Source organism: Oncorhynchus kisutch, linkage group LG13 (genome assembly GCF_002021735.2).
Source record: "Oncorhynchus kisutch isolate 150728-3 linkage group LG13, Okis_V2, whole genome shotgun sequence".
NCBI lineage: Eukaryota > Metazoa > Chordata > Actinopteri > Salmoniformes > Salmonidae > Oncorhynchus > Oncorhynchus kisutch.
The window spans coordinates 65,717,507-65,745,229 of record NC_034186.2 but is presented as its reverse complement, the minus strand read 5'-3'; the positions used below and the strand labels follow the sequence as shown (position 1 = coordinate 65,745,229).

At 43.2% G+C, this 27,723-nt stretch overlaps 2 protein-coding genes across 5 annotated transcripts in view; one reads left to right on the top strand and one right to left on the bottom strand.

Annotated features, from left to right (window-relative positions):
• The window catches only part of LOC109901686 (protein spire homolog 1-like), a 45,526-nt gene extending 27,953 nt beyond the window's left edge, over positions 1-17,573 (top strand). The window contains exons 5-17 of one of the 4 annotated variants that reach the window (XM_031786970.1): positions 801-875; positions 1,949-2,113; positions 2,227-2,313; positions 6,273-6,402; positions 7,025-7,066; positions 8,917-8,964; positions 10,034-10,197; positions 10,330-10,429; positions 10,874-11,016; positions 13,479-13,616; positions 13,826-13,924; positions 14,049-14,302; positions 14,490-17,573. In XM_031786970.1, coding sequence (XP_031642830.1) covers positions 801-875; positions 1,949-2,113; positions 2,227-2,313; positions 6,273-6,402; positions 7,025-7,066; positions 8,917-8,964; positions 10,034-10,197; positions 10,330-10,429; positions 10,874-11,016; positions 13,479-13,616; positions 13,826-13,924; positions 14,049-14,302; positions 14,490-14,751 — 1,707 coding nt within the window. In that variant the 3' untranslated portion in view covers positions 14,752-17,573. The remainder of the gene's footprint in view (positions 1-800; positions 876-1,948; positions 2,114-2,226; positions 2,314-6,272; positions 6,403-7,024; positions 7,067-8,916; positions 8,965-10,033; positions 10,198-10,329; positions 10,430-10,873; positions 11,017-13,478; positions 13,617-13,825; positions 13,925-14,048; positions 14,303-14,489) is intronic. The other 3 variants (XM_031786972.1, XM_031786971.1, XM_031786973.1) reach the window with 3 other exon arrangements.
• Positions 17,574-24,073, bottom strand: LOC109901445 (uncharacterized). Its single transcript, XM_020497440.2, has 5 exons — positions 23,920-24,073; positions 23,165-23,434; positions 22,421-22,570; positions 18,747-18,938; positions 17,574-18,198 (listed from the first exon to the last, which is right to left on the bottom strand). The coding sequence occupies exons 1-5, from the start codon at positions 23,954-23,956 to the stop codon at positions 18,122-18,124; spliced, it is 726 nt and encodes a 241-aa protein (XP_020353029.1). The 5' UTR covers positions 23,957-24,073; the 3' UTR covers positions 17,574-18,121.
• Between the last annotated feature and the right edge of the window lie 3,650 nt (positions 24,074-27,723).

Below are 27,723 nucleotides of genomic sequence, written 5' to 3'. Positions count from 1 at the left end.
ATCTCCTTCCCACACATTTAAAGTAGTGGATTGGTTTTAGAATGGGCTAGCTAAGGGAGTTCCCACACTATTTCATACAGTCTTCTTGACCATGGCTTAAAGCTATTATCTCTGCTATGCATACACTGGCAGGACCATGCTTTATTCCCTATGGCTGCAATGATGATTTTCAGTCACTGATGGGAATGTGGGAGTGTACCATCATGCTAGTTGGTGACTTGGCAGGTTGTGAAGGCTCTCGTTAACCGTCATTAATAATCGAAAAGGTATCGATTTGTGGGTGACTGATAGCAGGGCTAGCTGCCCGTCCTAATGCTGTGGTAGTCAATGAACTTGATTAACATCATGAAAGGATGAAACCTGTGGCTTTGAGGTCAGTTACTTAAAGGTCCAATGAAGTCTCTCAATATCAAATAATTAAGTACCTTACTGTTTTCAATTAAAAATGGTTCAAAAGAAACAAAAATAGTTTCTTAGCAAAGAGTAAATTCTCAAGCATGAATATTGCAAGGACTGTCTGGGAGTGGTCTGAGCGGGGAGGGGGAAAACAGAAAACTAGCTGTTATTGGCAGAGAGGTTTGGAACCATGTTTTGATGTCACCAAGCAGGCCAAAACTCTAATCGCACAAAAACGCTGACATTTCAAACACTGAAAGGGCATTATCACTTTCACAATTACAGTATTATTCCAACCTCAGTGTGGAAATATATATAAAACACAGGAAAATCAATGTTTGACTGCACTGGGCCTTTAAGCGCTCATCTCTTTCTCACTCTGATCACCCTCACCTCTCTCGTAGAATCTTCGGAAGATGGGTGGCGAGCCGTCTGAGGATCCCAGCAGAGGCCTAAATGAGCTCCAGAATGCGGACTGGGTAGGTGACCAGCTTCTTATTACCTGGCAACACCCTTAGGACAGGTTTCCCCAGACTCATTAAAACCTACTCTTGGACTAGCATGTTTGTAGCCCAGGTGTTACATACACCTCCTAGAGGGAACGCAACACCATGCTACAACTAACTCCCCGTGGAGTAAGAGGTATGGGATTGTAGGTGCGAGTAAAGATGACAAAGGCAAAGAATTTACAGTTGACTGGGAATTTATTGCTTCCTTATCACAGTAAATTTGGGGGAAAAGGGGCTGAACGGAACCAAAGCAAAGAAAGTAAGTGTCAAAGCCCCCGTTCCTACCCTCCCACTGCTTACCTAACTTAGCACCACCTGGTGCGCTAACCAAAATATAGGGGGTGGTCCGCCCAGGTCTTACCTAGTGTGTATAGACAGTAAATACGGGTTATGCCCGCAAGACTCTAGCCTAAGCACTCCCTAGGGGCCTTCCCTTTTCCCCCCCCGGGAACAAACACAAGACATACTAATCAGCTCTATTCTCTCAGCAACAACCAACACAAGACATACTAATCAGCTCTATTCTCTCAGCAACAACCAACACAAGACATACTAATCAGCTCTATTCTCTCAGCAACAACCAACACAAGACATACTAATCAGCTCTATTCTCTCAGCAACAACCAACACAAGACATACTAATCAGCTCTATTCTCTCAGCAACAACCAACACAAGACATACTAATCAGCTCTATTCTCTCAGCAACAACCAACACAAGACATACTAATCAGCTCTATTCTCTCAGCAACAGAACACTGGCTTATATAGCTGGAGAAGGAGTCTGTAATGAGATACAGCTGTATCCTGAAGAGGGGGTGGGGTCAGCTCCAATTTGCAATGGGGCTGACCAATCAGCTGCTTGGGGGAATTTCAGGAAGCCATCCTGAAACACACATACAAACAAAACCATAACACAGAAACTGGGGAACTTAACACAGGAGTATCTAGGCTTCATCTGGGTCTGGAAATTGGCCTTATAAGTGTTAAATCATTGGATGAGTACTGTGTTGCTATATGATTTCTGTCCCCCTGCATCCCCCAGGCTAAGTTCTGGATGCAGGTGATGGGAGACCTGCGGAACGGGGTGAAGCTGAAGAAGGTCCAGGAGCGCCAGTACAACCCTCTGGCCATTGAGTTCCAGCTCACGCCCTACGAGATGCTCATGGATGACATCCGCTCCAAACGCTACAAACTACGCAAGGTCATGGTAAGACTGTCAGGTGTCTTAAAAGCATGGTTTGTTGTTTTAATGTAGTTATGCTCTCTCTTAATCTGTGTGTGTGTATGTGTGTGTGTGTGTGTGTGTCCTTGCACCTCCAGGTAAACAACGACATCCCACCAAGGTTGAAGAAGAGCGCCCATGAGGTCATCCTAGACTTCATCCGGTCCAGACCTCCTCTCAACCCTGTGAGTGCACAGCCTATAGAAACAACAGATATACTTTACATCAACTAGCAACCTCTTTGGTGTTGGCATGGTGGTGGGCTGAACCATAGAGATACAACTCTGTTCTGTCTCTTTGGGCTGAACAGAGTACCATAGAATGAAATAAGAAGACAACTATTAGCTATGTATGTAAAGTATATCTCTTATCTATATGGGCTGTACATTTGTAGGGTTTAGAGAGGAGAACATGGGGCATTTTCTCTCCTTCTAATCCTGTTAGTGTACAGTACTGTATAATGAATGTACTATATACTATACGATAGTACATTCTATGGTACCTGTCCCACTTTCCTCTCATTCTGGTGTCTTCTAGTCTTGCCATGCCGTCCTTCCAAGTCTCGTTGATCACTGGAACTTGAGGAAGCCTGGAAATTGGTGCTAGGGGTGTCCCCTTTCCATTTAAACCACAAGCCACTGAACCCATCTTTAGTCAAAGAAAGAGTTTTTTATATCCCCCTAAAAATACAGGTAGTTCAGGATTTGGGGTTCTGGGATATGATTATTCTGATTGGAATGAGGGGTGATTGATAGATGTACAGCTCCAGTTGATGATCTGATTATCAATGCTCTCTGCCCCAGCCCCTCTGCCCCAGCCCCTCTGCCCCAGCCTCTCTGCCCCAGCCTCTCTGCCCCAGCCCCTCTGCCCCAGCCCCTCTGCCCCAGCCTCTCTGCCCCAGCCTCTCTGCCCCAGCCCCTCTGCCCCAGCCCCTCTGCCCCAGCCCCTCTGCCCCAGCCTCTCTGCCCCAGCCCCTCTGCCCCAGCCCCTCTGCCCCAGCCTCTCTGCCCCAGCCTCACTGCCCCAGCCTCACTGCCTCAGACTCTCTGCCCCAGCCCCTCTGCCCCAGCCCCTCTGCCCCAGCCTCTCTGCCCCAGCCTCACTGCCCCAGCCTCACTGCCTCAGACTCTCTGCCCCAGCCCCTCTGCCCCAGCCCCTCTGCCCCAGCCTCTCTGCCACAGCCCCTCTGCCCCAGCCCCTCTGCCCCAGCCTCTCTGCCCCAGCCCCTCTGCCCCAGCCTCTCTGCCCCAGCCCCTCTGCCCCAGCCCCTCTGTCCCAGCCTCTCTGCCCCAGCCTCTCTGCCCCAGCCACTCTGCCCCAGCCTCTCTGCCCCAGCCTCTCTGCCCCAGCCTCACTGCCCCAGACTCTCTGCCCCAGCCTCTCTGCCCCCGCATCACTATCCCAGCCTCTCTGCCCCAGCCTCACTGAAGTGCCTGCCTCAGTAATGAGAGGAGCAGCACTGACAGTCAAGAGTTATTGTTACAAAGTGACAGTGATATTAACGGTACAGTGACAGTGATATTAACGTGACAGTGATATTAACGGTACAGTGACAGGGATATTAACAGTACAGTGATATTAACAGTACAGTGACAGTGATATTAACGGTACAGTGACAGTGATATTAACAGTACAGTGACAGTGATATTAACGTGACAGTGATATTAACAGTACAGTGACAGTGATATTAACGGTACAGTGACAGTGATATTAACAGTACAGTGACAGTGATATTAACGTGACAGTGATATTAACGTGACAGTGATATTAACGTGACAGTGACAGTGATATTAACGTGACAGTGATATTAACGGTACAGTGACAGTGATATTAACGTGACAGTGATATTAACGGTACAGTGACAGTGATATTAACGGTACAGTGACAGTGATATTAACGTGACAGTGATATTAACGGTACAGTGATATTAACGGTACAGTGACCGTGATATTAACGGTACAGTGACAGTGATATTAACGTGACAGTGATATTAACGTGACAGTGACATTAACGTGACCGTGATATTAACGGTACAGTGACAGTGATATTGACGTGACAGTGATATTAACGTGACAGTGATATTAACGTGACAGTGATATTAACGGTACAGTGACAGTGATATTAACGTGACAGTGATATTAACGGTACAGTGACAGTGATATTAACGGTACAGTGACAGTGATATTAACGTGACAGTGATATTAACGTGACAGTGATATTAACGGTACAGTGACAGTGATATTAACGTGACAGTGATATTAACGGTACAGTGACAGTGATATTAACAGTACAGTGACAGTGATATTAACAGTACAGTGACAGTGATATTAATGGTACAGTGACAGTGATATTAACAGTACAGTGACAGTGATATTAACAGTACAGTGACAGTGATATTAATGGTACAGTGACAGTGATATTAACAGTACAGTGACAGTGATATTAACAGTACAGTGACAGTGATATTAACAGTACAGTGACAGTGATATTAATGGTACAGTGACAGTGATATTAACAGTACAGTGACAGTGATATTAACAGTACAGTGACAGTGATATTAATGGTACAGTGACTGATATTAACAGTACAGTGACAGTGATATTAAGAGTACAGTGACAGTGATATTAACAGTACAGTGACAGTGATATTAACAGTACAGTGACAGTGATATTAACGGTACAGTGATATTAACAGTACAGTGACAGTGATATTAACAGTACAGTGATATTAACAGTACAGTGACTGATATTAACAGTACAGTGACAGTGATATTAACAGTACAGTGACAGGGATATTAACAGTACAGTGATATTAACAGTACAGTGACTGATATTAACAGTACAGTGAAATTAACAGTACAGTGACAGTGATATTAACAGTACAGTGATATTAAAAGTACAGTGACAGTGATATTAACAGTACAGTGATATTAATAGTACAGTGATATTAACAGTACAGGGACAGTGATATTAACAGTACAGTGATATTAACAGTACTGTGACAGTGATATTAACAGTACAGTGATATTAACAGTACAGTGATATTAACAGTACAGTGACAGTGATATTAACAGTACAGTGACAGTGATATTAACAGTACAGTGACAGTGATATTAACAGTACAGTGATATTAACAGTACAGTGAAATTAACAGTACAGTGACAGTGATATTAACAGTACAGTGACAGTGAAATGAACAGTACAGTGACAGTGATATTAACAGTACAGTGATATTAACAGTACAGTGACAGTGATATTAACAGTACAGTGACAGTGATATTAACAGTACAGTGAAATTAACAGTACAGTGACAGTGATATTAACAGTACAGTGATATTAACAGTACAGGGACAGTGATATTAACAGTACAGTGACAGTGATATTAACAGTACAGTGACAGTAATATTAACAGTACAGTGACAGTGATATTAACAGTACAGTGATATTAACAGTACAGGGACAGTGATATTAACAGTACAGTGACAGTGATATTAACAGTACAGTGATATTAACAGTACAGGGACAGTGATATTAACAGTACAGTGACAGTGATATTAACAGTACAGTGACAGTAATATTAACAGTACAGTGACAGTGATATTAACAGTACAGTGATATTAACAGTACAGGGACAGTGATATTAACAGTACAGTGACAGTGATATTAACAGTACAGTGACAGTAATATTAACAGTACAGTGACAGTGAAATGAACAGTACAGTGACAGTGATATTAACAGTACAGTGACAGTGATATTAACAGTACAGTGATATTAACAGTACAGTGATATTAACAGTACATTGACAGTGATATTAACAGTACAGTGATATTAACAGTACAGTGAAATTAACAGTACAGTGAAATTAACAGTACAGTGACAGTGATATTAACAGTACAGTGACAGTGAAATGAACAGTACAGTGACAGTGATATTAACAGTACAGTGATATTAACAGTACAGTGATATTAACAGTACATTGACAGTGATATTAACAGTACAGTGACGGTGTCTTTAAGGTTTAGGAGGCAGCGGCGAAAGGCCTGATGTCCATTACTCTGATGCCCATAACTCAGTGTGAGTGCATGTATGTATCTGTGTGTGTGTGTGTGCACATGTGTGTGCGCATGTGCATTTGTGTGTGTAGGCAGCAGCCAGGAAGCTGAAGCCCCAGCCCCAGGTTCCTCCCACCTTGCACGAGAGGATCCTGGATGAGATCAAATCTGAGAGGAAACTGAGACCTGTCTCTCCTGATGTGATCCGCAGGAGCAGGCTGGGTGAGTGACACCTCTGTCTTTATTTATTTTCTCTCTCTCTCTTTTTCTTTCTTTCATTCTTTCTTTCTTTCCCTCTCTCACACACACACAAACACACACACTCACACTCATTTTGTGAGAAGTTGAAGTATGTTGTGATTATGCACTTTCACGGGTGCTGAGCATTGGCATGAATGAAAGACACAAGGTGAATTATACTTTCTTTCGTTGGTTTGAACGATGTTTCCACCCAGCCAAGTTACTGTTCTTGGATGCCTGTGCTGTTCGGCATTACAGCTCTGCTTGTAGTACAACTTAAACATACATCTTGTCTGGTCTTATGCCAAGTGCCTGTATTGACTATAGCCAAACCAATCCTTAGAATCTGAAGAGAGAATTAATTGTATTTAATTATTATGTTAATGATTTCTCACCATTGGCTATGCACTTTCTACTGACTATGTTAATCATTGTACATTTCCTAACATACAGTACTGTACTGCACTGCACTGCACTATGGACAGCTGCCAGACCTGTCAGCAGATGATGTCTTTCTTCTTGCTAACTAATATATATCTTCTGCCCATATTCCTTCTACGGATAGCTTAATAACTCTGTAATGCCATCATTGTTTCTCTTGCAGTAATTCGGCCTCTTAGCATGTCTCAAAGTTTTGACTTGTCAGGTAAAGATCTGTCCAGTTACCTGGCTGTTTCTTTACGTCTCTATCTATTGTGCTTGTTGTCCATCTGCCCAAGAAAGAGCTCGCACATAAATGCTCTCATCTCATGCTTCTTCATGCTTCCGTCGTGGTGTTGATGGTTGGCTTGGTTGGCTCTGCACCGCAGCAGTGTGCTCTCTGGTTGTGATGTCAGGATGTCAGACACTGGTCAGGAGGAGAACTCTCAAGCGCAGAAGGGAGGTTGATGGCTACCTTCACATCAGCAACTCACTCATAGACAACTTGAGCATATCTTTCAATCATTCTGAACCTTAGTTCAATTCTTATGACACTTGTTTTTGAATCTCCACATGGAATGTGAAAGGGCTTAATGATCTACTCAGACTTAGCCCAGGGATAATGTTAAGTTAGATGTAGCCTTACATACCATAGGCAGTTGTGAATAAGACTAAGGTAGATGTGACTCAAACAGGCCAATGGTTTTATTCGCTGCCTGTCACTACAGTACATCTCTGATAATTAACTATTTCTCGAAGGCACACTTGCTGACATCAAAAGCAGTTGTTTTTCTGCATCTCCACACAGCTGGTGCACATTGTTCTCAGTCCCTCAGGAGGAATTGTAAAACAGTATTTTCCTTGTCTAAATGCTTGAATAATGCTCACTTCAAATTCCATTTTTTTTCTGGGAATAGTCTAAACTAATTTGATCTTCCTACATTTTTCTCTAGTCTATTGTTGCGCTTGGGTTGAAACCTACAGTATGTTAAACATATTTGATATTGATAAAAGTCCGTAGCCTATAGCCAGTAGAGACAACAGAACTCTTGCCTCCCACTGAAGAATCTATTCATGGAATTCTGCTTCTGGGCCTTTTTCTTTTCCATACTAACATAAATCAGGGAAAGAGTTGCCTTAGCTAAAGAACACCATTACTCAGAAATTCTCATTACAAACAACCAAGACGTGCATAACTACCTTCCTCGGTTTCCTAGAAAATGGCGGTCCTCCTCACACAAAGCAGTTGTTCATCTTGGAGAGTGAGTCTGCAGAATTTAATCAGAGGTGGGATCAGTGAGCAGCGTAGACAGGAGCTGTCGGCACACATATATATACACACACACACACACGCAGAACACACACACACCTGTCGGCTCTGTTCAACGCAAAAAAAGCACATTCTCACAAAAACATCACACTGTATCTCCAACATCGCCTGCATTGGTCAATTAGCACTTCTGATTAACTTACAGTATATGGCCGTTTTCAAAACAGATAAGAAGAGGATGCCTTCTGTTTTATAAGGTTGTACTGCAGTGGTTACCCAAAGGTTACCCAAAAATGTAATCACATCCTCTAGTGAGATAGATAGCCAATGAATTTACATTGGTGACACTGAAAATCATTTCTAATAATCTACACTCTCTTACTCTTTTATGTGTCAACATTTCCTGTTGTGGGCAGGGTATCTGAGCTTTGACAAGTCTGATTGGCTGTGCTTGACATTTCTCCCACTGATCCCAGCGTCTTTCATCACACTGGAGGCTCTTTGACCCTTTGCTCATCCACAGCTACTAGTCGGTTCAATTTATTGTTGTGCAGGTTTAATGTGTGTGTGTGCTATGTGTATGTGTGCGTGCGTGCGTGCGTCCGTGAGTGTATATGTGATGGTTGGCTATCTGAACTTCATTGCAGCTGGGTACTTATCCCCTTACTTTGTGGCCAGATTCTCCAATACCAATACTCACCGAGAGAGAGAGCCTGTCATTTGACTACAGAACTCTATGTTTGGGGATAGGGATAAACCATTAGTACAGTCTGGCCTATCATATTTAAGGAAGTGTTTCCTTTTAGGTGGAGGCATATACTACAGCACTCCACAGTTGATCCTTACACGTCAAGGTAAAGTATGTGGAGTGGTTTGGCTCTGTTTATGTGACTAGCAACTTGTGTGCTGCAACACATAATGTTAGCCCTGTTTCGTTTGTCTGCCTATTTGGCTGTATCCTAACACTACTGCTTATGCCTCGACTAAAATAGACTGAATTATACTATATCGACAAATATAGTTTACATAAACCAGTGCTTTACAATGTTTTTGCTTTTGACTGACACTGAGCATAGTGCCAGAAATGGTGGATGTTTGATCTGCTCTAGTTTAAACCTGGATCCTAGGACCAGTCAGTCTTCTCCCAGGCAGGCAGGTTTAGAAGCTCCAGGACATCAGTAGAGGAGGAGGGCCTTGGCCTCCCACTGAGGTGATGAGCTCATATTTTAGCCTTTTTCCAGAATAGGTATTCACATGCTCACTGCGTGGTCCCTTTCACAGAGAGGGAGCTAAAGAGAGGGAGCTAAAGAGAGGGTGATAAAGAGAGGGTGATAAAGAGAGAAAGAGGGAGACTGAGAGAGAGAGAGCGCCTGGCAAGGCCTCAATGCATCCACAGATCAGATCGGCCTCTGCTACTGATTATCTGCTGTTTCCAGCACTCTCTTCTCCATCCCTTCCTCCGTCACACCTCCCTCCCTATTTTATTTCTCTCTCTCTTAGGGGGAGAAGTTGTCAATGAGGCTAGGAGGGAGGGAGTCAGCCAGGGTTAGGGTTTCATTAGAATCCTGCTCAGTCCAGGTCTTAAAGGGTAATGAAAGTAGAATCCATGTTGTGTGTGTAACACCAGGCTGCTTCTCCGTCTCTCCTCAACTCACACTCCCTCCTCCCTACCGCTGGTGTCTTCCCCTCGGGTCTGTTCAGGACTGTGCAATGTTACCGAGCACTCAGATAGAAATGTATCACGTAGAACAGATATGTTTGGCAGTCATGTGAAGCTGGGAATTCTATTCCCAGCTCTATTCATGATATGTCTATCTGCAGTGTTCAGTATAGTTAGCTACTTTGCATCCTGCTGAAATCACCCCTGGGTATTTGAGTTGTCCTCTGTCTGATCAGTCGTCTTGTGACAACCTCTCTGTCCAGATGTGTCCAGCCCTGACGGCCGCAGGAAGACTTCCAGCACCATGACCCTCAGCAGTCTGTCCAATGGAGGGCCAGGGGTACCAGGGGGTGGAGCCCAGGCCCTATGTCAGAGGAAGAGGCTGAAAGCACCCACCCTGTCAGAACTGGACAGCTCCGACTCTGACGTAAGTGTGTGTGTGTCTGTGTGTATATGTGTGTGTGCTCGCACGTGCATTTGTGTGTGTGTGTGTGTCTTCTTCTGGTAGTTGACATCAGTATACATCCTACAGCACTGCTCTCTGTTGTTCCCCTTACAGGATGACATCACCATTGGGGGTCAAAAGTCAGCTAGTAGCTCCAGTGTCTCTACATCGGTGGTGGACGACACCTCTCCAGAGTCTGTACTGGGCAGGAAGAGTGAGTTGACTTGTGGACCAGAAGGCCAGTGTTAGGGTTAGGGTTTGGCCAGGGTATGCACATGAAGCTAGGGTTGGGGTTAGGGTTATGGTTCAGCCAGGGTGTGGACATGAAGCTAGGGTTAGGGTTAGGGTTCAGCTAGGGTTGGGGTTAGGGTTCAGCTAGGGTTGGGGTTGGGGTTAGGGTTCAGCTAGGGTTAGGGTTCGGGTTTAGCTAGGGTTAGGGTTCGGGTTCAGCCAGGGTGTGGACATGAAGCTATGGTTAAAGGTTATCATAGAGATCCTATAATGTGCTTTCACAGCTCTCAGCTGTTCACCCGACAGCTCTTCTATGCTACAAATAATGCTGTCAAAGAGGGAGTGTTCTCAGTCAACTTAACTGGTAATATAAGGGTTTGAGTACTACATAAAAGTATATCACACATGTCCGTCCCCCCACCCCCAGCTCCACCCATGTTCCTGCCCATCTCCTCAACCCCCCAGCCTGAGAGACGGCAGGCCCCCCAGAGGAGACACTCCATTGAGAAGGAGACACCCACCAACGTACGGCAGTTCATACCCCCATCCAGACAGAGCTCCAAGTCTCTGGTGAGTAACAGAAGAGAAGTAGGACAAGAGAAGAGTTTATCAATCTGGAGAAAATGAGCACATTGGAGATTTTGGTTCCTGAATAGTGTGTCAGTTTGTCTTGTGTTCATCAGCCTCCATCTTCTTTCTGTTAGGTGATGCTCCTAACACCCCACCTCCAATCCCCCCACCTCTTCTCCTCCACACTAACCCCTTTAACCCCTGTCCTCACCCTCTTCCATACACCTCTATAACCCCTGGCCTCCCCCTCTTCCATACACCTCTATAACCTCTGGCCTCCCCCTCTTCCATACACCTCTATAACCCCTGGCCTCCCCCTCTTCCATCCACCTCTATAACCTCTGGCCTCCCCCTCTTCCATCCACCTCTATAACCCCTGTCCTCCCCCTCTTCCATACACCTCTATAACCCATGTCCTCACCCTCTTCCATACACCTCTATAACCTCTGGCCTCCCCCTCTTCCATACACCTCTATAACCCCTGGCCTCCCCCTCTTCCATCCACCTCTATAACCTCTGGCCTCCCCCTCTTCCATCCACCTCTATAACCCCTGTCCTCCCCCTCTTCCATACACCTCTATAACCCATGTCCTCACCCTCTTCCATACACCTCTATAACATCTGGCCTCCCCCTCTTCCATCCACCTCTATAACCTCTGGCCTCCCCCTCTTCCATCCACCTCTATAACCCCTGGCCTCCCCCTCTTCCATACACCTCTATAACCCCTGGCCTCCCCCTCTTCCATCCACCTCTATAACCTCTGGCCTCCCCCTCTTCCATCCACCTCTTTAACCCCTGGCCTCCCCCTCTTCCATACACCTCTATAACCCATGTCCTCACCCTCTTCCATACACCTCTATAACCCCTGTCCTCCCCCTCCTCCATACACCTCTATAACCCCTGTCCTCACCCTCTTCCATCCACCTCTATAACCCCTGTCCTCACCCTCTTCCATCCACCTCTATAACCCCTGTCCTCACCCTCTTCCATCCACCTCTTTAACCCCTGGCCTCCCCCTCTTCCATCCACCTCTATAACCCCTGTCCTCCCCCTCTTCCATACACCTCTGTAACCCCTGTCCTCACCCTCTTCCATACACCTCTATAACCCCTGGCGTTCCCCTCTTCCATACACCTCTATAATCCCTGTCCTCCCCCTCTTCCATACACCTCTGTAACCCCTGTCCCCCCCATCTTCCATCCACCTCTATAACCCCTGTCCTTCTCAGGTCGGGAGGATAGCCCACCATCTGTTCCCCTGGACCCCCCTCCTCCTCCACTCCCCTCCCTACACCCTCCACCCCTTACGGAGCTCCTACCCTGTCGAGGTGTTTGTCTTGGGCATGGTGTGGTCTGCCCTGTCTGCTCTCTGCAGGGGAAGAAAGCCTATCAAGGTTTGCCAGTCGCCCCTTATGTCCCTGCTGGCGCATCGTAGTTCATCATCATCTCTTCTAATGCTTCCTGCTTTCCTAGAGACCCATCCCTCAGCCCAGGACTGTTGTTGTAGAAAGCCCTTCAGTTTAGGTGTGATTGTCATATTGCATTTTGACAGTCAACAGCAGATGCATCCCTCGCTGGAGCCCCAATCATTCCATCATACTCAACTTTCCTCCATTTAACCGTAGTTGTAGTCATTGTGATTGCAAGCATCATGTAGCCTAGTGAGCCACTGCCAATTAAAACAATGCTCTAGATAAATGAAGTCCTTCATTTTGTGTATACTGTATGTAACGTACTGTTGTTCAGTAGCAAGTATAAACTCCCTGTTTTTTTGTTATTGTTGATACTCCCTGGGATCTCCCCCTCCCTCCCTGTCTCTGGGCCAGAGACAATGCAGCCCACTGTTTCTGAGTCATAAGATCAGCAGCAGGAGCCACAGCAACATTACAGAGTTACAGTATATTAATGGTTCTTCTGAGACTGAGAAACATTAGCTGGGTGCAACAACAACAAAAACTTTGAATGGAGACACACTATTGAGACACATTATTGAGACACATTATTGGAACAACACCAGGATGACCAGTAATTGCAGCAGCAATAGACCTGGTGTACTGTTGAATGTAGCATCTCCGTAGTCTCACCGCACGCTTATTTATTGAAGTCAGAAACGGACAGAAAGAAGCAGAAAACCAACCGCAACCCCAGCTACAGAGCAGAGGGGCCTTGTCTGTTTTTAGGTTGTCTAGACTTTTAAGTGAAGCAGAACTAAGTAGAGGATCTCTGGAATTTTCACAAATATTAACATTATCTGTCATCACTCAAGTTGTTTACTCGTTCCTTGCCCTTTGTTTGTCCCCTCATCTTGCCAGATGAACAATGGAGACTTTCTTTGGCCAAACTAGTCTGAACCCGGACAGAGTGCATCGAGAGGTGCTGGTGTGTGTGGACAGAATGGTAACAAGGGCAGTGAGTGCGGTTGTCGTAGTAACCCGGCCGGTGCTGTGTGTGTGTGTTTTCAGGAGGAGTTCTGTTTCCCAGTAGAGTGCTTGTCCCTGACGGTGGAAGAGGTGATGCACATCAGACAGGTGCTGGTCAAAGCAGACCTGGAGAAGTTCCAACAGTACAAGGACGTGTACAACGCTATGAAGAAGGGAAAGGTCCGTTTACCGCTGGTCATTTACACCCAGCTGAAGTACAAGTCTCTCGGACTAAACATCACAGTACCTATTGTTGGGGAAAATCATCTTACACATTCCTTTCAAAATCTTTGTAGTCACTGGATTTGATCACACACCTCTTTTTGAATGATTTGATTGCTTTTGTGCAACTTTTGATGCACCTGTTCTGAATTCCTTCTTTGTTACAGCTTTGCTTCTGTTGCCGATCCAAAAGGTTTTCCTTGTTCACCTGGTCCTACACCTGCCAGTTCTGCAAAAGGCCTGTGTGTTCACAGTGCTGTCAAAAAGTATGTCATATCTATTCTCCCACACTGATAGAAAGTCAGCCCATAATATTGACAGTCCTATACTGTACCTCCAGTGTATTTATGAGTGTGTTCATACTCTGCTCTATGTCTGTCTCTCTGTTAGATGAGGCTGCCCTCCAAGCCCTATGCCAACCTGCCCATCTATTCCCTGGGCTCTACCACCACTCTACCCAGGGACCGGGTAGCAGCTCTGGGGAAAGCTGCCAGTTTAGCTGGTCCAGCAGCAGCAGTTTCAGCAGGAAAAGGAAAAGCAGCAGCATCAGTAGCAGCAGCAGGACCAAGCAGAGCAGCAGCCCCCAAGCCTGAGAAGCCCTCTACCAGCCACCACCGCCTCAGCCTTCAGAAGACCATGTCCAAGTAGGCACCCCTCTACTTCTTCTTTAGATTATAACACTCCCTGTTTAGATTTACAAGACTTATTCTCAAATGAAGTGTCGTTCTATTTTAAGAGCAACTGTAGCCGACTGAGCCCAGTGAGGGACAGGGACAGAACCTACTCTGTTACACAACTTAGTGTTAACCTCTCCTCTCCTCCCTCTCTCAGGTTGTCTAAGCACGGTAGTCTGGAGAAGTCCCAGTCCCGTGACGAGGTGGAGCTCCCAGCGGAGCTGACGGAGGACTGGAGCACCATGGAAGTGTGTGTAGACTGCAAGAAGTTCATCCACGACATCATCTCCTCCAGCAAGCACAGCCTCTCCCTGGCCACCAAGCGGGCGCGCTTAAAACGCAAGACCCAGTCCTTCTACATGTCGTCCCCCAAAGGAGCTGATTACCGACCCTCAGAAAGAACAATCAATGAGGTCTAGACTCTCCCCTCGTCCTTGACCTTCTCCACGGTCTTCTAGCTGCTCCCAGAACTTATGGCACAATAGAGAACTCTGACTGACTGGGTTTTGAGCTGGATGACCGTGCTGCGATCCGGCCTGTACCAGTAGACGTGTCTAGTTTAGTCTGTCTGTCGATGCTGTCAGAGCGGGCTGTGGACCTTTACTTTTCCTTGGAGATGTGTGGACTGTGTAGTCAGTGCTTGTTGCCATGTCCTCTGATCGTCACATACAGTACGAGTACTTTCAGACAAAAGGATACTAGTCCATTTTTATACAATATTTTGCTCGGTAATGTCATTTCTCCCATAATGTTTTGCCATAGAGAGGTGGTTAAGGACACTGAATGATCAAATGTAAAGTATGAGGTAGTGTAAAGATTCAAAGCGGTATGGCCTCAGTCACCCCCTATACTGGCACAATTGGTGGAATATGGTAGGAGCTACTCGCCCACAGAAAAATCAATGAGCACAAGGCAAAATAACGCTCCATATTTGAATTCCTCAGGCTGTGGTATTCTATTGTAAGAGAGTAGGTATGATGCTAACAACACAAGTTGTGAACTGTGAACACCTTAAAGTGGAGACAATATGAGTTAAAAGCAACAAATGATTGGATGATGGCTTGAAAGGATATGAAACTGTGGATGTTTTTTTTGACAGATTATCATTTTCTATGGTATGGTATACATGTGTACATATGGTTCGGCTTAGAGTCAGGTGGTTTGTGGTGAAAAGTTGGCTCCCCCTTTTTACTCTTCTTGACATGTTCAGGTTATTTTTAGCTGACAGTACCATAATGAATTATGCTCATTGATGTTCTCTGGGTTCTGAGCGGTCTTGATGAAGCATCATTTTACCATAAAGAATAACAGGTAACCAAACAGTGTGTCACTTTGCTCAAAGTTGGATCATACCCATGAAGGTAGCCCAAACCGCTCACCTGTCTCTACGATGGCGTTAGGGTCTACAGGAATGTCAGGTGTCAGCTTTAGTGCCAAAAGATTCCCTTCTGTCTAAATCATAATATAAAACCCACATAAGTATTTGGTGTAAATACTCATTGACCTTGCTATAGATAGCCATCGCAGCCCCCGATTAGAGCATGCTTCTCCAAAAGACGTCAGACTGCTGAATATACTGACTATAGAAATAGAATGAATAGAACGGGCGTCCCCATTCAAGTCAATGATGGCATAATGGGTGGACTGGCAGCCATTTTGAGTGTACCCATGCCTAGGTCACAAATATATAGGTTAAGACAACGTCGTCATAAATCTGGGAACAGTGCCGTTGCTAACTGCCAGCGCTGTTGCCAACTCCCGTTGTTGTATATTATTATGGGATATTAGAATCCCGTTGTCTTAACCTTTGTCATCTTCAACCTAGACCCATACCAGGAAGTAAAATCAGGATGTGTACCCTTCATACTGTGCTGTGCTGTTTTGTTGAGTCAACTCAACTGACATTACAAAAAATGTATTCCATTGCTTGAGTCACATCAGTTAGCATCATTTGAATGAACAGTCTTCATTACCATGGCAATCCAGCATCAGTTGATAGAACATTCCATGGAAATTATAACCATGGAATAACCATGGAAATTATACCATGGAGCCATTGTGAGTGTACAGACGAGTTTACCAGTCAAATGTCCAGAGTTAGTGCTTTCAAGCCTGTTCTATTCATTCTATTTCTATGATACTAATGCTATGACATGATGAAGGAACAGTATTGACACAGTTTTTGTCACTGGTAGTTGAACACGCGCGATATCATTGAGCAGGTACAGTAATTATGCTAGATAATCATGACAAAAGCAGACAAAACAGTAGAAATCACTTTTTGTCAATATTTTGTATAGCCTGTGCCCCCAAAAATCATCTAGTCTGTCCCAGTAACAAGCATGCGCCCCCAGAAATATATACATATATGAAATGATCTCAAATGGTCTTTCTTTTTTTTACAATAGTTATGGTATGATTTAACATGCTTAAAACCACCCTCTGTTTTATTGTATAGGCAGCAAAGAATGGTATTACACGCTACTCTACTGTTCAACTCAAAGCCTCAAAATGATGCCTTCATGAATTTGTATATTAGTTGTGTGGGACTGTGGTGTGTCTTAACCATACAGTTTGTCTCTAAACCAGAAGCAGAAGCATATTTCGGGAGCCAGGAATCAGGATGTATGTATATTAAAGTGACTATTACAAATCCAGTCTTGTTCCTTATATTTCTGCCTTAAATACACTGCCTTCTTCTCTCATCATTAACATATTATTGTTGTGACAGATTGAATCCACAGCGAGTCAGCATACTGTATGTAAATATGATTTATAGTAATGTCCGTCCATAGAGCAGGTCTGTGTTTCCTTGACACTTTACATCACAACTAAAATCATTTAGACTTGGGGCTATTAATTTAGCCTAGATCCAAACTAAATTGCTCTGTTTGGTAAAGTGAAATAGAACTATTCAGGTAGGATCCAGGCTACTATTAACTAGTTTAGAGATTGTATCTCACAAAACAAGTCATTGCAGGACAGAATACAGTAAGTAGAGTTGATCTACTGTGTGCTACATAAAAGAAAGGCCCATATGTGACAGCAACATGCATGTACTACTGTGTAGCTTGTATCTTTAAACTGTTCAAACCTTCCAGATGTAACTCCCTCCCAGAGAGTTCAAGAAATTATGACAAAGAATAATAAAAATGTAATGCAATACCTTTACAATGTTGTATGGATATTTCATTAAATGACATGCCGGCTTTTCAATAAAAAAAATATATAGAGAAAGCAATAGATTGAGATGTTTGTTTTTATTGACGTATAAAACAATAATAATTGATGTACCTTTTATAATAAACTTTTTCTTTCTATAGAAATAACCTATTTCAACAAATGTTGATAACTTAGTAGAACAGTGAATATGTACAGTATAATTTTCAGTAAAGATAAATCAGTATGTCCTAACATTTATTCAAATGAATACATTAAGAATACATTCAAAGTAAAACAGCACCTTTTCTTCTTCTTTTTTTGCAGCAAGTAAATACTTCAAATAAATGAAATGCACTTTATCAGCAGCAGTGGTCAGTGGTCAGTGGTCAGTGCGGTCATTATAAATTGGGTTCACAGAACATAATCTAGGTACTGTATGATTCAATACTTATTCCATAAGTCTACGGACCAAAAATATGGTTCATTCTTTGATTATGTAGGGTTAAGTTATACTATCCAAACAATACACTACAATTTACAATACATATACATTCCCCAGAAATCAAGTTCATCGACACAGCAAGGAACATTACAATGTAGCCAATGGCCATACATTTTGTCCCCATATCACTCATGGAGATTGAGAGCCACGGTCGCCTGTGGTGCAGTAACTTGCTCAAGCGCACAACAGCAGGAGATGGCATCTAGGATATAAGAGTTTAGACATTAAAGTTTAGGCATTAACTCTGAATGGTTAAGGTAAGGGTTAAGGTTAGACATTAACTCTGAATGGTTAAGGTAAGGGTTAAGGTTAGACATTAACTCTGAATGGTTAAGGTAAGGGTTAAGGTTAGACATGAACTCTGAATGGTTAAGGTAAGGGTTAAGGTTAGACATGAACTCTGAATGGTTAAGGTAAGGGTTAAGGTTTGGGATAGGCTTAAAACTAAAATCTCAAGTACAACTTTCTATCGCTGGATTCAAACATGAAACCTTTGGCACCAGAGGCAGGTAACCTAGCGGTTAAGAGCGATGGGCCAGTAACTGAAAGGTCACTGGATTGAATTGCTGACGCGACTAGGTGAAAAATCTGTCGATGTGCCCTAATTGCTCCTGTAAGTCACTCTGGATAAAAGAGTCTGCTAAATGACTTAAATGGAAACTAGTTGGTGGTGTATGAGGGGAGTTTCCCCAATACAATGTAAACCACTTTGAGCATCTGGAAAAGCACTACAAAAATCTAATCAGTTACTTTCATTAATGAGTTTTTCTTCTTCCCCTTCTTCCTCTTCCGGTGTGTCTTCAGCTTGCAGGTTGTTGTTGTCCCCGATGATGACATACTGCAGTTGGGACCCATAGACCTGGACACTCCTCTGGAGCTCTGGATCTAGACAGGCCTGTACTGCTCTCTGGTGATCACTGGTGATGTTGCCTCCCATTGTCTCTGTAATAGAGTCATCAATGGAATGCAGTACAGTATATGAAAGTTATGAATCTAATGGCTTCTTTGAACTCATTAACGAAAGGTAAAGAAGGGTAAAATGAAATTCTTAAGCTCCGAGCTCCAACTGTGCAGGTCAAAAAGAGAAGTGAATAATTATAATAGTACATACAGTTGAAGTCAGAAGTTTACATGCACCTTAGCCAAATGCATTTAAACACAATTGTTCACAATTCCTTACATTTAATCCTAGTAAAAGTTCCCTGTCTAATGTCAGTTAGGATCACCACCTTATTTCAAGAATGTGAAATGTCAGAATAAGTTGAGAGAATGATGTATTTCAGCTTTTATTTCTTTCATCACATTCCCAGTGGGTCAGAATTTTAGATACACAAAATTAGTATTTGGTAGCATTGCCTTTAAGTTGTTTAACTTGGGTCAAACATTTTGGGTAGCCTTCCACAAGCTTCCCACAATAAATTTTGGCCCATTCCTCCTGACTGAGCTGATGTAACTGAGTCAGGTATGTAGGCCTCCTTGCTCGCACACGCTTTTTCAGTTCTGCCCACACATTTTCTATAGGATTGAGGTCAGGGCTTTGTGATGGCCACTCCAATACCTTGACCTTGTTGTCCTTAAGCCATTTTGCCACAACTTTGGAAGTATGCTTGGGGTCATTGTCCATTTGGAAGACCCATTTGCGACCAAAGTTTAACTTCCTGACTGATGTCTTGAGATGTTGCTTCAATATATCCACACAATTTTACCTCCTCGTGATGCCATCTATTTTGTGAAGTGCACCAGTCCCTCCTGCAGCAAAGCACACCCACAACATGATGCTGCCACCTCCGTGCTTCACGGTTGGGATGGGGTTCTTCGGCTTGCAAGCCTCCCCCTTTTCCGCCAAACATAACAATGGTCATTATGGCCAAACAGTTCTATTTTTGTTTCAGACCAGAGTATTTTTGTTTCAGACCAGAGTACATTTTTCCAAAAAGTACGATCTTTGTCCCCATGTGCAGTTGCAAACTGTAGTCTGGCTTTTTTGGGGCGGTTTTGGAGCAGTGGCTTCTTCCTTGCTGAGCAGTCCTTCAGGTTATGTCGATATAGGACTGTGGATATAGATACTTTTGTACCCGTTTCCTCCAGCATCTTCACAAGGTCCTTTGCTGTTGTTCTGGGGTTGATTTGCACTTTTTCACCAAAGTATGTTCATCTCTAGGAGACAGAACGAGTCTCCTTCCTGAGCGGTATGACGGCTGCGTGGTCCCATGGTGTTTATACAGTGCCTTGCGAAAGTATTCGGCCCCCTTGAACTTTGCGACCTTTTGCCACATTTCAGGCTTCAAACATAAAGATATAAAACTGTATTTTTTTTTGAAGAATCAACAACAAGTGGGACACAATCATGAAGTGGAACGACATTTATTGGATATTTCAAACTTTTTTAACAAATCAAAAACTGAAATATTGGGCGTGCAAAATTATTCAGCCCCTTTACTTTCAGTGCAGCAAACTCTCTCCAGAAGTTCAGTGAGGATCTCTGAATGATCCAATGTTGACCTAAATGACTAATGATGATAAATACAATCCACCTGTGTGTAATCAAGTCTCTGTATAAATGCACCTGCACTGTGATAGTCTCAGAGGTCCGTTAAAAGCGCAGAGAGCATCATGAAGAACAAGGAACACACCAGGCAGGTCCGAGATACTGTTGTGAAGAAGTTTAAAGCCGGATTTGGATACAAAAAGATTTCCCAAGCTTTAAACATCCCAAGGAGCACTGTGCAAGCGATAATATTGAAATGGAAGGAGTATCAGACCACTGCAAATCTACCAAGACCTGGCCGTCCCTCTAAACTTTCAGCTCATACAAGGAGAAGACTGATCAGAGATGCAGCCAAGAGGCCCATGATCACTCTGGATGAACTGCAGAGATCTACAGCTGAGGTGGGAGACTCTGTCCATAGGACAACAATCAGTCGTATATTGCACAAATCTGGCCTTTATGGAAGAGTGGCAAGAACAAAGCCATTTCTTAAAGATATCCATAAAAAGTGTTGTTTAAAGTTTGCCACAAGCCACCTGGGAGACACACCAAACATGTGGAAGAAGGTGCTCTGGTCAGATGAAACCAAAATTGAACATTTTGGCAACAATGCAAAACGTTATGTTTGGCGTAAAATCAACACAGCTCATCACCCTGACCACACCATCCCCACTGTCAAACATGGTGGTGGCAGCATCATGGTTTGGGCCTGCTTTTCTTCAGCAGGGACAGGGAAGATGGTTAAAATTGATGGGAAGATGGATGGAGCCAAATACAGGACCATTCTGGAAGAAAACCTGATGGAGTCTGCAAAAGACCTGAGACTGGGACGGAGATTTGTCTTCCAACAAGACAATGATCCAAAACATAAAGCAAAATCTACAATGGAATGGTTCAAAAATAAACATATCCAGGTGTTAGAATGGCCAAGTCAAAGTCCAGACCTGAATCCAATCGAGAATCTGTGGAAAGAACTCGAGCTGTTTTGCAAGGAGGAATGGGAAAAAATGTCAGTCTCTCGATGTGCAAAACTGATAGAGACATACCCCAAGCGACTTACAGCTGTAATCGCAGCAAAAGGTGGCGCTACAAAGTATTAACTTAAGGGGGATGAATAATTTTGCACGCCCAATTTTTCAGTTTTTGATTTGTTAAAAAAGTTTTAAATATCCAATAAATGTCGTTCCACTTCATGATTGTGTCCCACTTGTTGTTGATTCTTCACAAAAAAATACAGTTTTATATCTTTATGTTTGAAGCCTGAAATGTGGCAAAAGGTCGCAAAGTTCAAGGGGGCCGAATACTTTCGCAAGGCACTGTACTTGCGTACTATTGTTTGTACAGATGAACATGGTACCTTCAGGCGTTTGCTCCCAAGGGGGCTATTATTGCTCCCAAGGATGAGCCAGACTTCTGGAGGTCTTGGCTGATTTCTTTTGACTTTCCCATGATGTCAAGTAAAGAGGCACTGAGTTTGAAGGTAGGCTTTGAAATACATCCACAGGTACACCTCCAATTGACTCAAATGATGTCATTTTGCCTATCAGAAGCTTCTAAAGCCATGACATCATTTTCGGAAAAATGTTGAGCTCTTTAAAGGCACAGTCAACTTAGTAAACTTCTGACCCACTGGAATTGTGATACAGTGAATTATAAGTGAATTACTCTGTCTGTAAACAATTGTTGGAAAAATGACTTGTGTCATGCACAAAGTAGATGTCCTAACCGACTTGCCAAAACTTTGTGGAGTGGTTGAAAAACGTAAGTTGGGGCAGTGTTGGTCCTCCTCCTCTCTGTTGTTTGGGTTTTAATGACTCCAACCTAACTATGTAAACTTCCGAATTCAACTATATGTGCTTGTATCTGTGAATGTGCTTGAATCTTGTAACACATCATTTTAATTATATGAATTGATGAGAATTTGACTGTAACTTACCATGCCTAGCATCCTCTGAACCCATGCTCTGAGGTTGTTGTATACACGTTGTCACTCCTTGAAAGTTGCCATCTCCAATGATGCAGTTACTCAAATTGGAATGGCTGATGTTGATGACGTAAGTTGGGGCAGTGTTGGTCCTCCTCCTCTCTGTTGTTTGGGATGTGAGAAAAAAGGGAAGAGGTTGAAAATGGGAAATAGTCTGTTGTTGACAATAGTATCCCGGCGATTCCCGTTGCGTCATGATGATGACATACTGTAAAAACCTTCCATGAGCTTTAGTTTTGGACACGTGGAGAAACCATTTATATGTAAGCCTACACTTTACCTATAAAAAAAAGGATTTTATATGAGGAATGGAACATTCTTGAGGTTCTGGAACATTCTTGGGCCTCACCTGCATCGGACACCAAATGGTGCTGGGTTTCCAGTGCTTCCAAAAGGTAAAGTGAGGTAGAATTCGGCTTACCATATACATAACATATACCATATACTACAGAGAAAACGTGCTGCAATCTAGGCCAAGTTAGCCTACCTCTCTATATACCACATAACATGACTATTTTTATTTTATTTTGTATAACCTTTATTTGAATTAGAATCACAAAATCACCGTAAGCCTAGACTATTCATAACCATATTTAAATGTTGATGAAAACTACATGAAAACTATAGACATGTAGGCCAAAGTCATTTATTTGCAATTAATCAAATGAAAAAATGTACACTTTTGAAGAGACTTACCTGGGAGACCGGTAACTCTTTCGAACTGTGGTGGGCACTGGCAACACTTTTCTAGTGAGTCGAAAAAGAGAAGACAGGCGTTGCGACCCTTCTTCAGCACCACCTGGAGCAGTTTGGCAGCCTTCTCCATGTCTGTTCTCTGGGACCAGATCACCTGGCTCTCATACTCTGTGATGGTCCTGGAGCTCAACAAGTACACGCACAGCCTTTCCACTGCACAGCATGACATAGATTTGCTAAGAGCATGTAACTGAAGTTGTAAGCTCCTTTCTTGGATGAGAGAGCATGCAAAAATAACAGAAACAAATATTTCAGTGTTGTTAAAACATGATAATAATATGCATTCGCTTAATTAATTAAAAAGAAAATGTGATGGAAAGATGAAAGAAGTGTAGTGTAGGCTAATGCAAAAAAATATCACATTCACATCGACCCTGTTATTCTCACGGGTTATTCCCCATCTAAACCACTTTCTGACTGACTGTAAACATAACATCATCTCGTGCCTGCCTGCCTGCCCTACATTTCTAACAAACGCATTTCCATAACATTTTAGATCTTAACATTAACACCTAACTGTATAGTTTATAGTGTAGGCCTAAATACAGAGTTTTCTTGTATTTTATCAATTGCTTCCATACATATCATAGGCCTATCCCTTTTTGTTTAGATTGAACCATTGTAATCTCGGTTCACACATAGCTAAAATTGTAAACTGTCAATCCACGAAAGATTAGAGGAAAGTGATTTCTTACCAGGTAAAATCTCGCATTTTTCGTTACATTGTAACATAATTGTTAATTTGACAGAACGATATAGGCTACATTACAACATTGTACCACTCTGTGTGTATCTTTTCGACTGGGAAATGGGCTGTGCAATCGGTTGTCGGTAATTTTTATAGGCTGCGGTAGCAAAATTTCTGAAATAAAAGTCCCTAATGCTGGCGGGTATGCTCAGACTGTTTTGGGAGTTTCCACTTGCTTCCCCCCTCATAATAAATTCCCCAACCGCGCTTGTGTTGTCAAGAAGAACAGAAAAAAATGGCAAGAATTGCAGAAAATTGGCCATGATATAAAGTTTTGTTGACGTTATAAATGCATTTTAATTATTCTAATCTTATAGGATAGCTAGAGTAGCCTATGCTTAAACCAATACTTGCAATAGCCATTTGTGGAACACTGCAGGTTTATCACCACAGTACATTTGGTTTCAGTTGTATATTGATTTGACATTCCGTTTTCTCGTCAATACCTCTTAGACAGAAGGTCCTAGGATGATTCGGTGATGTATCTATCAGATGAGGGTAAGGACCAATGTACAGGTCCCCCCCATTAATTTCCTTTGGAAAAAAAGTTACTCTATGTTGATTTCAGTAGGGGAATATTATGCAATCGCTGCCGAGGGACCGTCTTAAAAGTGCAATCAGCTGTAGCTAGTGTTTACAGAAACGTTTTTTTTAAATGAAATAATCTATAGATCTTAAACCAACTGTTTATCCCTCAATAATTACATTTTAAAATTGTATCTTGTTCATTTTTAATGGATTTTATGTAGAAATATGAGCTCAAAAAACATAAATAGGCCTATGATCTTTCTCACTCGTATGCAACCTACTGTAGCCTGCTTGTATGACCTAGAGAGCTAAAATCACTTGTGGCAAAGTCACTATTGCCTCTAACCCATGATGCACCCATTAGAATTCCCATTTTAAAGATCCCTGATTTATAAATTAATATTTCATAATTATCCTTTTTAATGGCTTCCGCTCTACATGTACAGACAAGTGCGGTGTGTTCCCTGACCTCTATCATCAAAGTGAATGACTTTTTACAGCTGTGGTTATTAATTCAATAGCTTCCAGTCCAAATGACATATACATCAGTTTATATCGTTGACCTCCCTTGTCCATAGTACACCCATTATAATTGCAATTTTGTATTGCATTGATATTCATATGAATAGTCTAATTTTCAATAGCTCACTGTCGAAATGAGCTATAGATATACAGGCAAGTGTGATGGGTTCCTGGTCCACTCTTATCAAAGGTACACCTTTTATTCTCCCCTTTGATTTTCTACAAATATTTATCTTATTTTTACAGATCTAATTTTCAATTGCTTCAAGTCCAAATTACATACACAGTGCATATTCACACCCCTTGACTTTTACCACATTTAGTTGTGTTACAAAGTGGGATTAAAATTGATTTAATTGTGTTTTTTTGTCAACGATATACACAAAATACTATGTAATGTCAAAGTGGAAGAAAAATTCTAACATTTGTATTAAAAAAAAGTTCAAAAAAAAGTTTAAATAAACCTAATTGGTGTAATAGGGAGGAGGGTTTTAGATGTATAGTACCAGTCAACATTTTGGACACACCTACTCATTACAGTGTTATTCTTTATTTTGACATCGTAGAATAATAGTGGACATCAAAAATATAAAATAACACACATGGAATCATGTAATAACCAAAAAGGTGTTACACAAATCAAAATATATTTTATATTTGAGATTCTTCAAAGTAGCCACTCTTTGTCTTGATGACAGCTTTGCACACACTTGGCATTCTCTCAACCAGCTTCATGAGGTATTCACCTGGAATGCCTTTCAATTAACAGGTGTGCCTTGTTAAAAGTTAATTTGTGGAATTTCTTTCCTTCTTAATGCGTTTGAGCCAATCACTTGTGTTGTGACAAGGTAGGGGTGGTATACAGAAGATAGCTGTCACACCCTGATCTGTTTCACCTGTCTTTGTGATTGTCTCCAACCCCCTCCAGTTGTCACCCATCTTCCCCATTACCCCCTGTGTATTTATACCTGTGTTCTCTGTTGGTCTGTTGCCAGTTCGTCTTGATTGTCAAGTCATCCAGCATTTTTGTGTCTCAGCTCTTGCTTTTCCCAGACTCTCTTTTTCTCGCCCTCCTGCTTTTGACCATTGCCTGTCCTGACTCTGAGCCCACCTGCCTGACCACTCAGTCTGCCCCTGACCCTGCCTGCCGACCTGTACCTTTTCGCCACCTCTGGACTATTGACCTCTGCTTACCCTGACCCTGAGCCTGCCTGCCATCCGGTACCATTGCCCCACATCTGGTTTACTGACTCCTGCCTACCTTGACCTGTCTATTGCCTGCCCCTGTTGGATTATTAAACTATTGTTATTTCGACGTGGTATGCATCTGGGTCTTACCTTCATACCTGATAGTACAAACTGGCCATGACTGACCCAGCAGACCCGGGCCAGCTGCGCAACGCTGTCTCCTCCCAAGGAGCCTCCAAGGGATTGCTTTGTGTTCATGTGGAGGGGGTCCAAATGTTGGCCGAGCGCCATGACCGGGCGTTGGACATGCTGCTGGATCTATTCCGCGGGTTGTCTGGGGGGCAGCCTGCCACGGTGGTAACCCCACCACCCCTCAGTAACTCGGTCGGTTAGCAGCGCCGCCCCACCAGCCACTCCACCTTCCCCGGAGCCCCGTTTACCTCCCCCGGGAACGCTTTAATGGCTGGTTCATCCTGACCCTTCCAGTCAGTTCATGGTGGAGGCCGATGCTTCGGAAGTCAGAGTGGGGGCTGTTCTGTCCCAACATTCTGCCATGGACCTTAAGCTGCATCCCTGCACCTTCTTCTCCCACCGCCTCAGCGCCACTGAGAGGAACTACGATGTGGGGAATCGGGGGCTTCTTGCGGTGAAGATGGCATTGGAGGAATGGAGGCACTGGCTAGAAGGGGTGGAACATCCATTCATTGTGTGGACAGACCACAAAAACCTGGAGTATCTCCACACTGCCAAGCGCCTCAACTTCAGGCAAACAAGATGGGCCCTGCTGTTTACCCGGTTCAATTTATCCCTCTCCTACCAGCCAGGGTCCAAGAACATCAAGCCAAATGCCCTGTCTCACCGCTATAACCCCACGGTTACCACCCCGGAGCCCGAGACCACCCTTCCCGCCTAGTGATGGCACTCAGCTGGGGTATAGGAAAACAGGTCTGGGAGGTGCAGTGGTCCCAGCCAAACCCTGGGGGGAGCCCACTTCATTCCTCTCCCCAAACTACAGTGAGCTAACATCGCAAAGATGCGCATCTACTGGAAGATGGGTAAAAAAAGCAGACATTGAATATCCCTTTGAGCAGGTGAAGTTATTAATTACACTTTCTATGGTGTATCAATACACCCATTCACTACAAAGAAACAGGCACCCTTCCTAACTCAGTTGCCAGAGTTTAATGGCTGTGATAGGAGAAAACTGAGGATGGATAAACAATATTTTAGTTACTCCCCAATACTAACCTAAATTAAAGAGTGAAAAGAAGGAAGCCTGTGCAGAATAAAAATTATTCCAAAACATGCATCATGTTTGCAATAAGGCACTAAAGTAAACTGCAAAAAGTGGCAAAGAAATTAATTTCATGTCCTGAATACAAAACGTTGTGTTTGAGGCAAATCCAACGTAACATACTCAGTGATATGTTGGATTTGCCACAAATTAGATCTGTACATGAATTAATAACCACAGCTGTACTTGGTGATTTATTTTTAGAAAATCAAAGGTGAG

What these genes read in the sequence shown, in the direction of transcription:
- LOC109901445 (XM_020497440.2), bottom strand. Translation starts at nt 23,956, where the DNA reads ATGTTACAATGTAACGAAAAATGCGAGATTTTACCTG. An exon ending in AAGAGTTACCGGTCTCCCAG is followed by an intron (nt 22,571 to 23,164) that starts GTAAGTCTCTTC and finishes CCCAAACAACAG; the next exon opens with AGAGGAGGAGGACCAACACT. An exon ending in AGAAAAACTCATTAATGAAA is followed by an intron (nt 18,199 to 18,746) that starts GTAACTGATTAG and finishes CTTATATCCTAG; the next exon opens with ATGCCATCTCCTGCTGTTGT.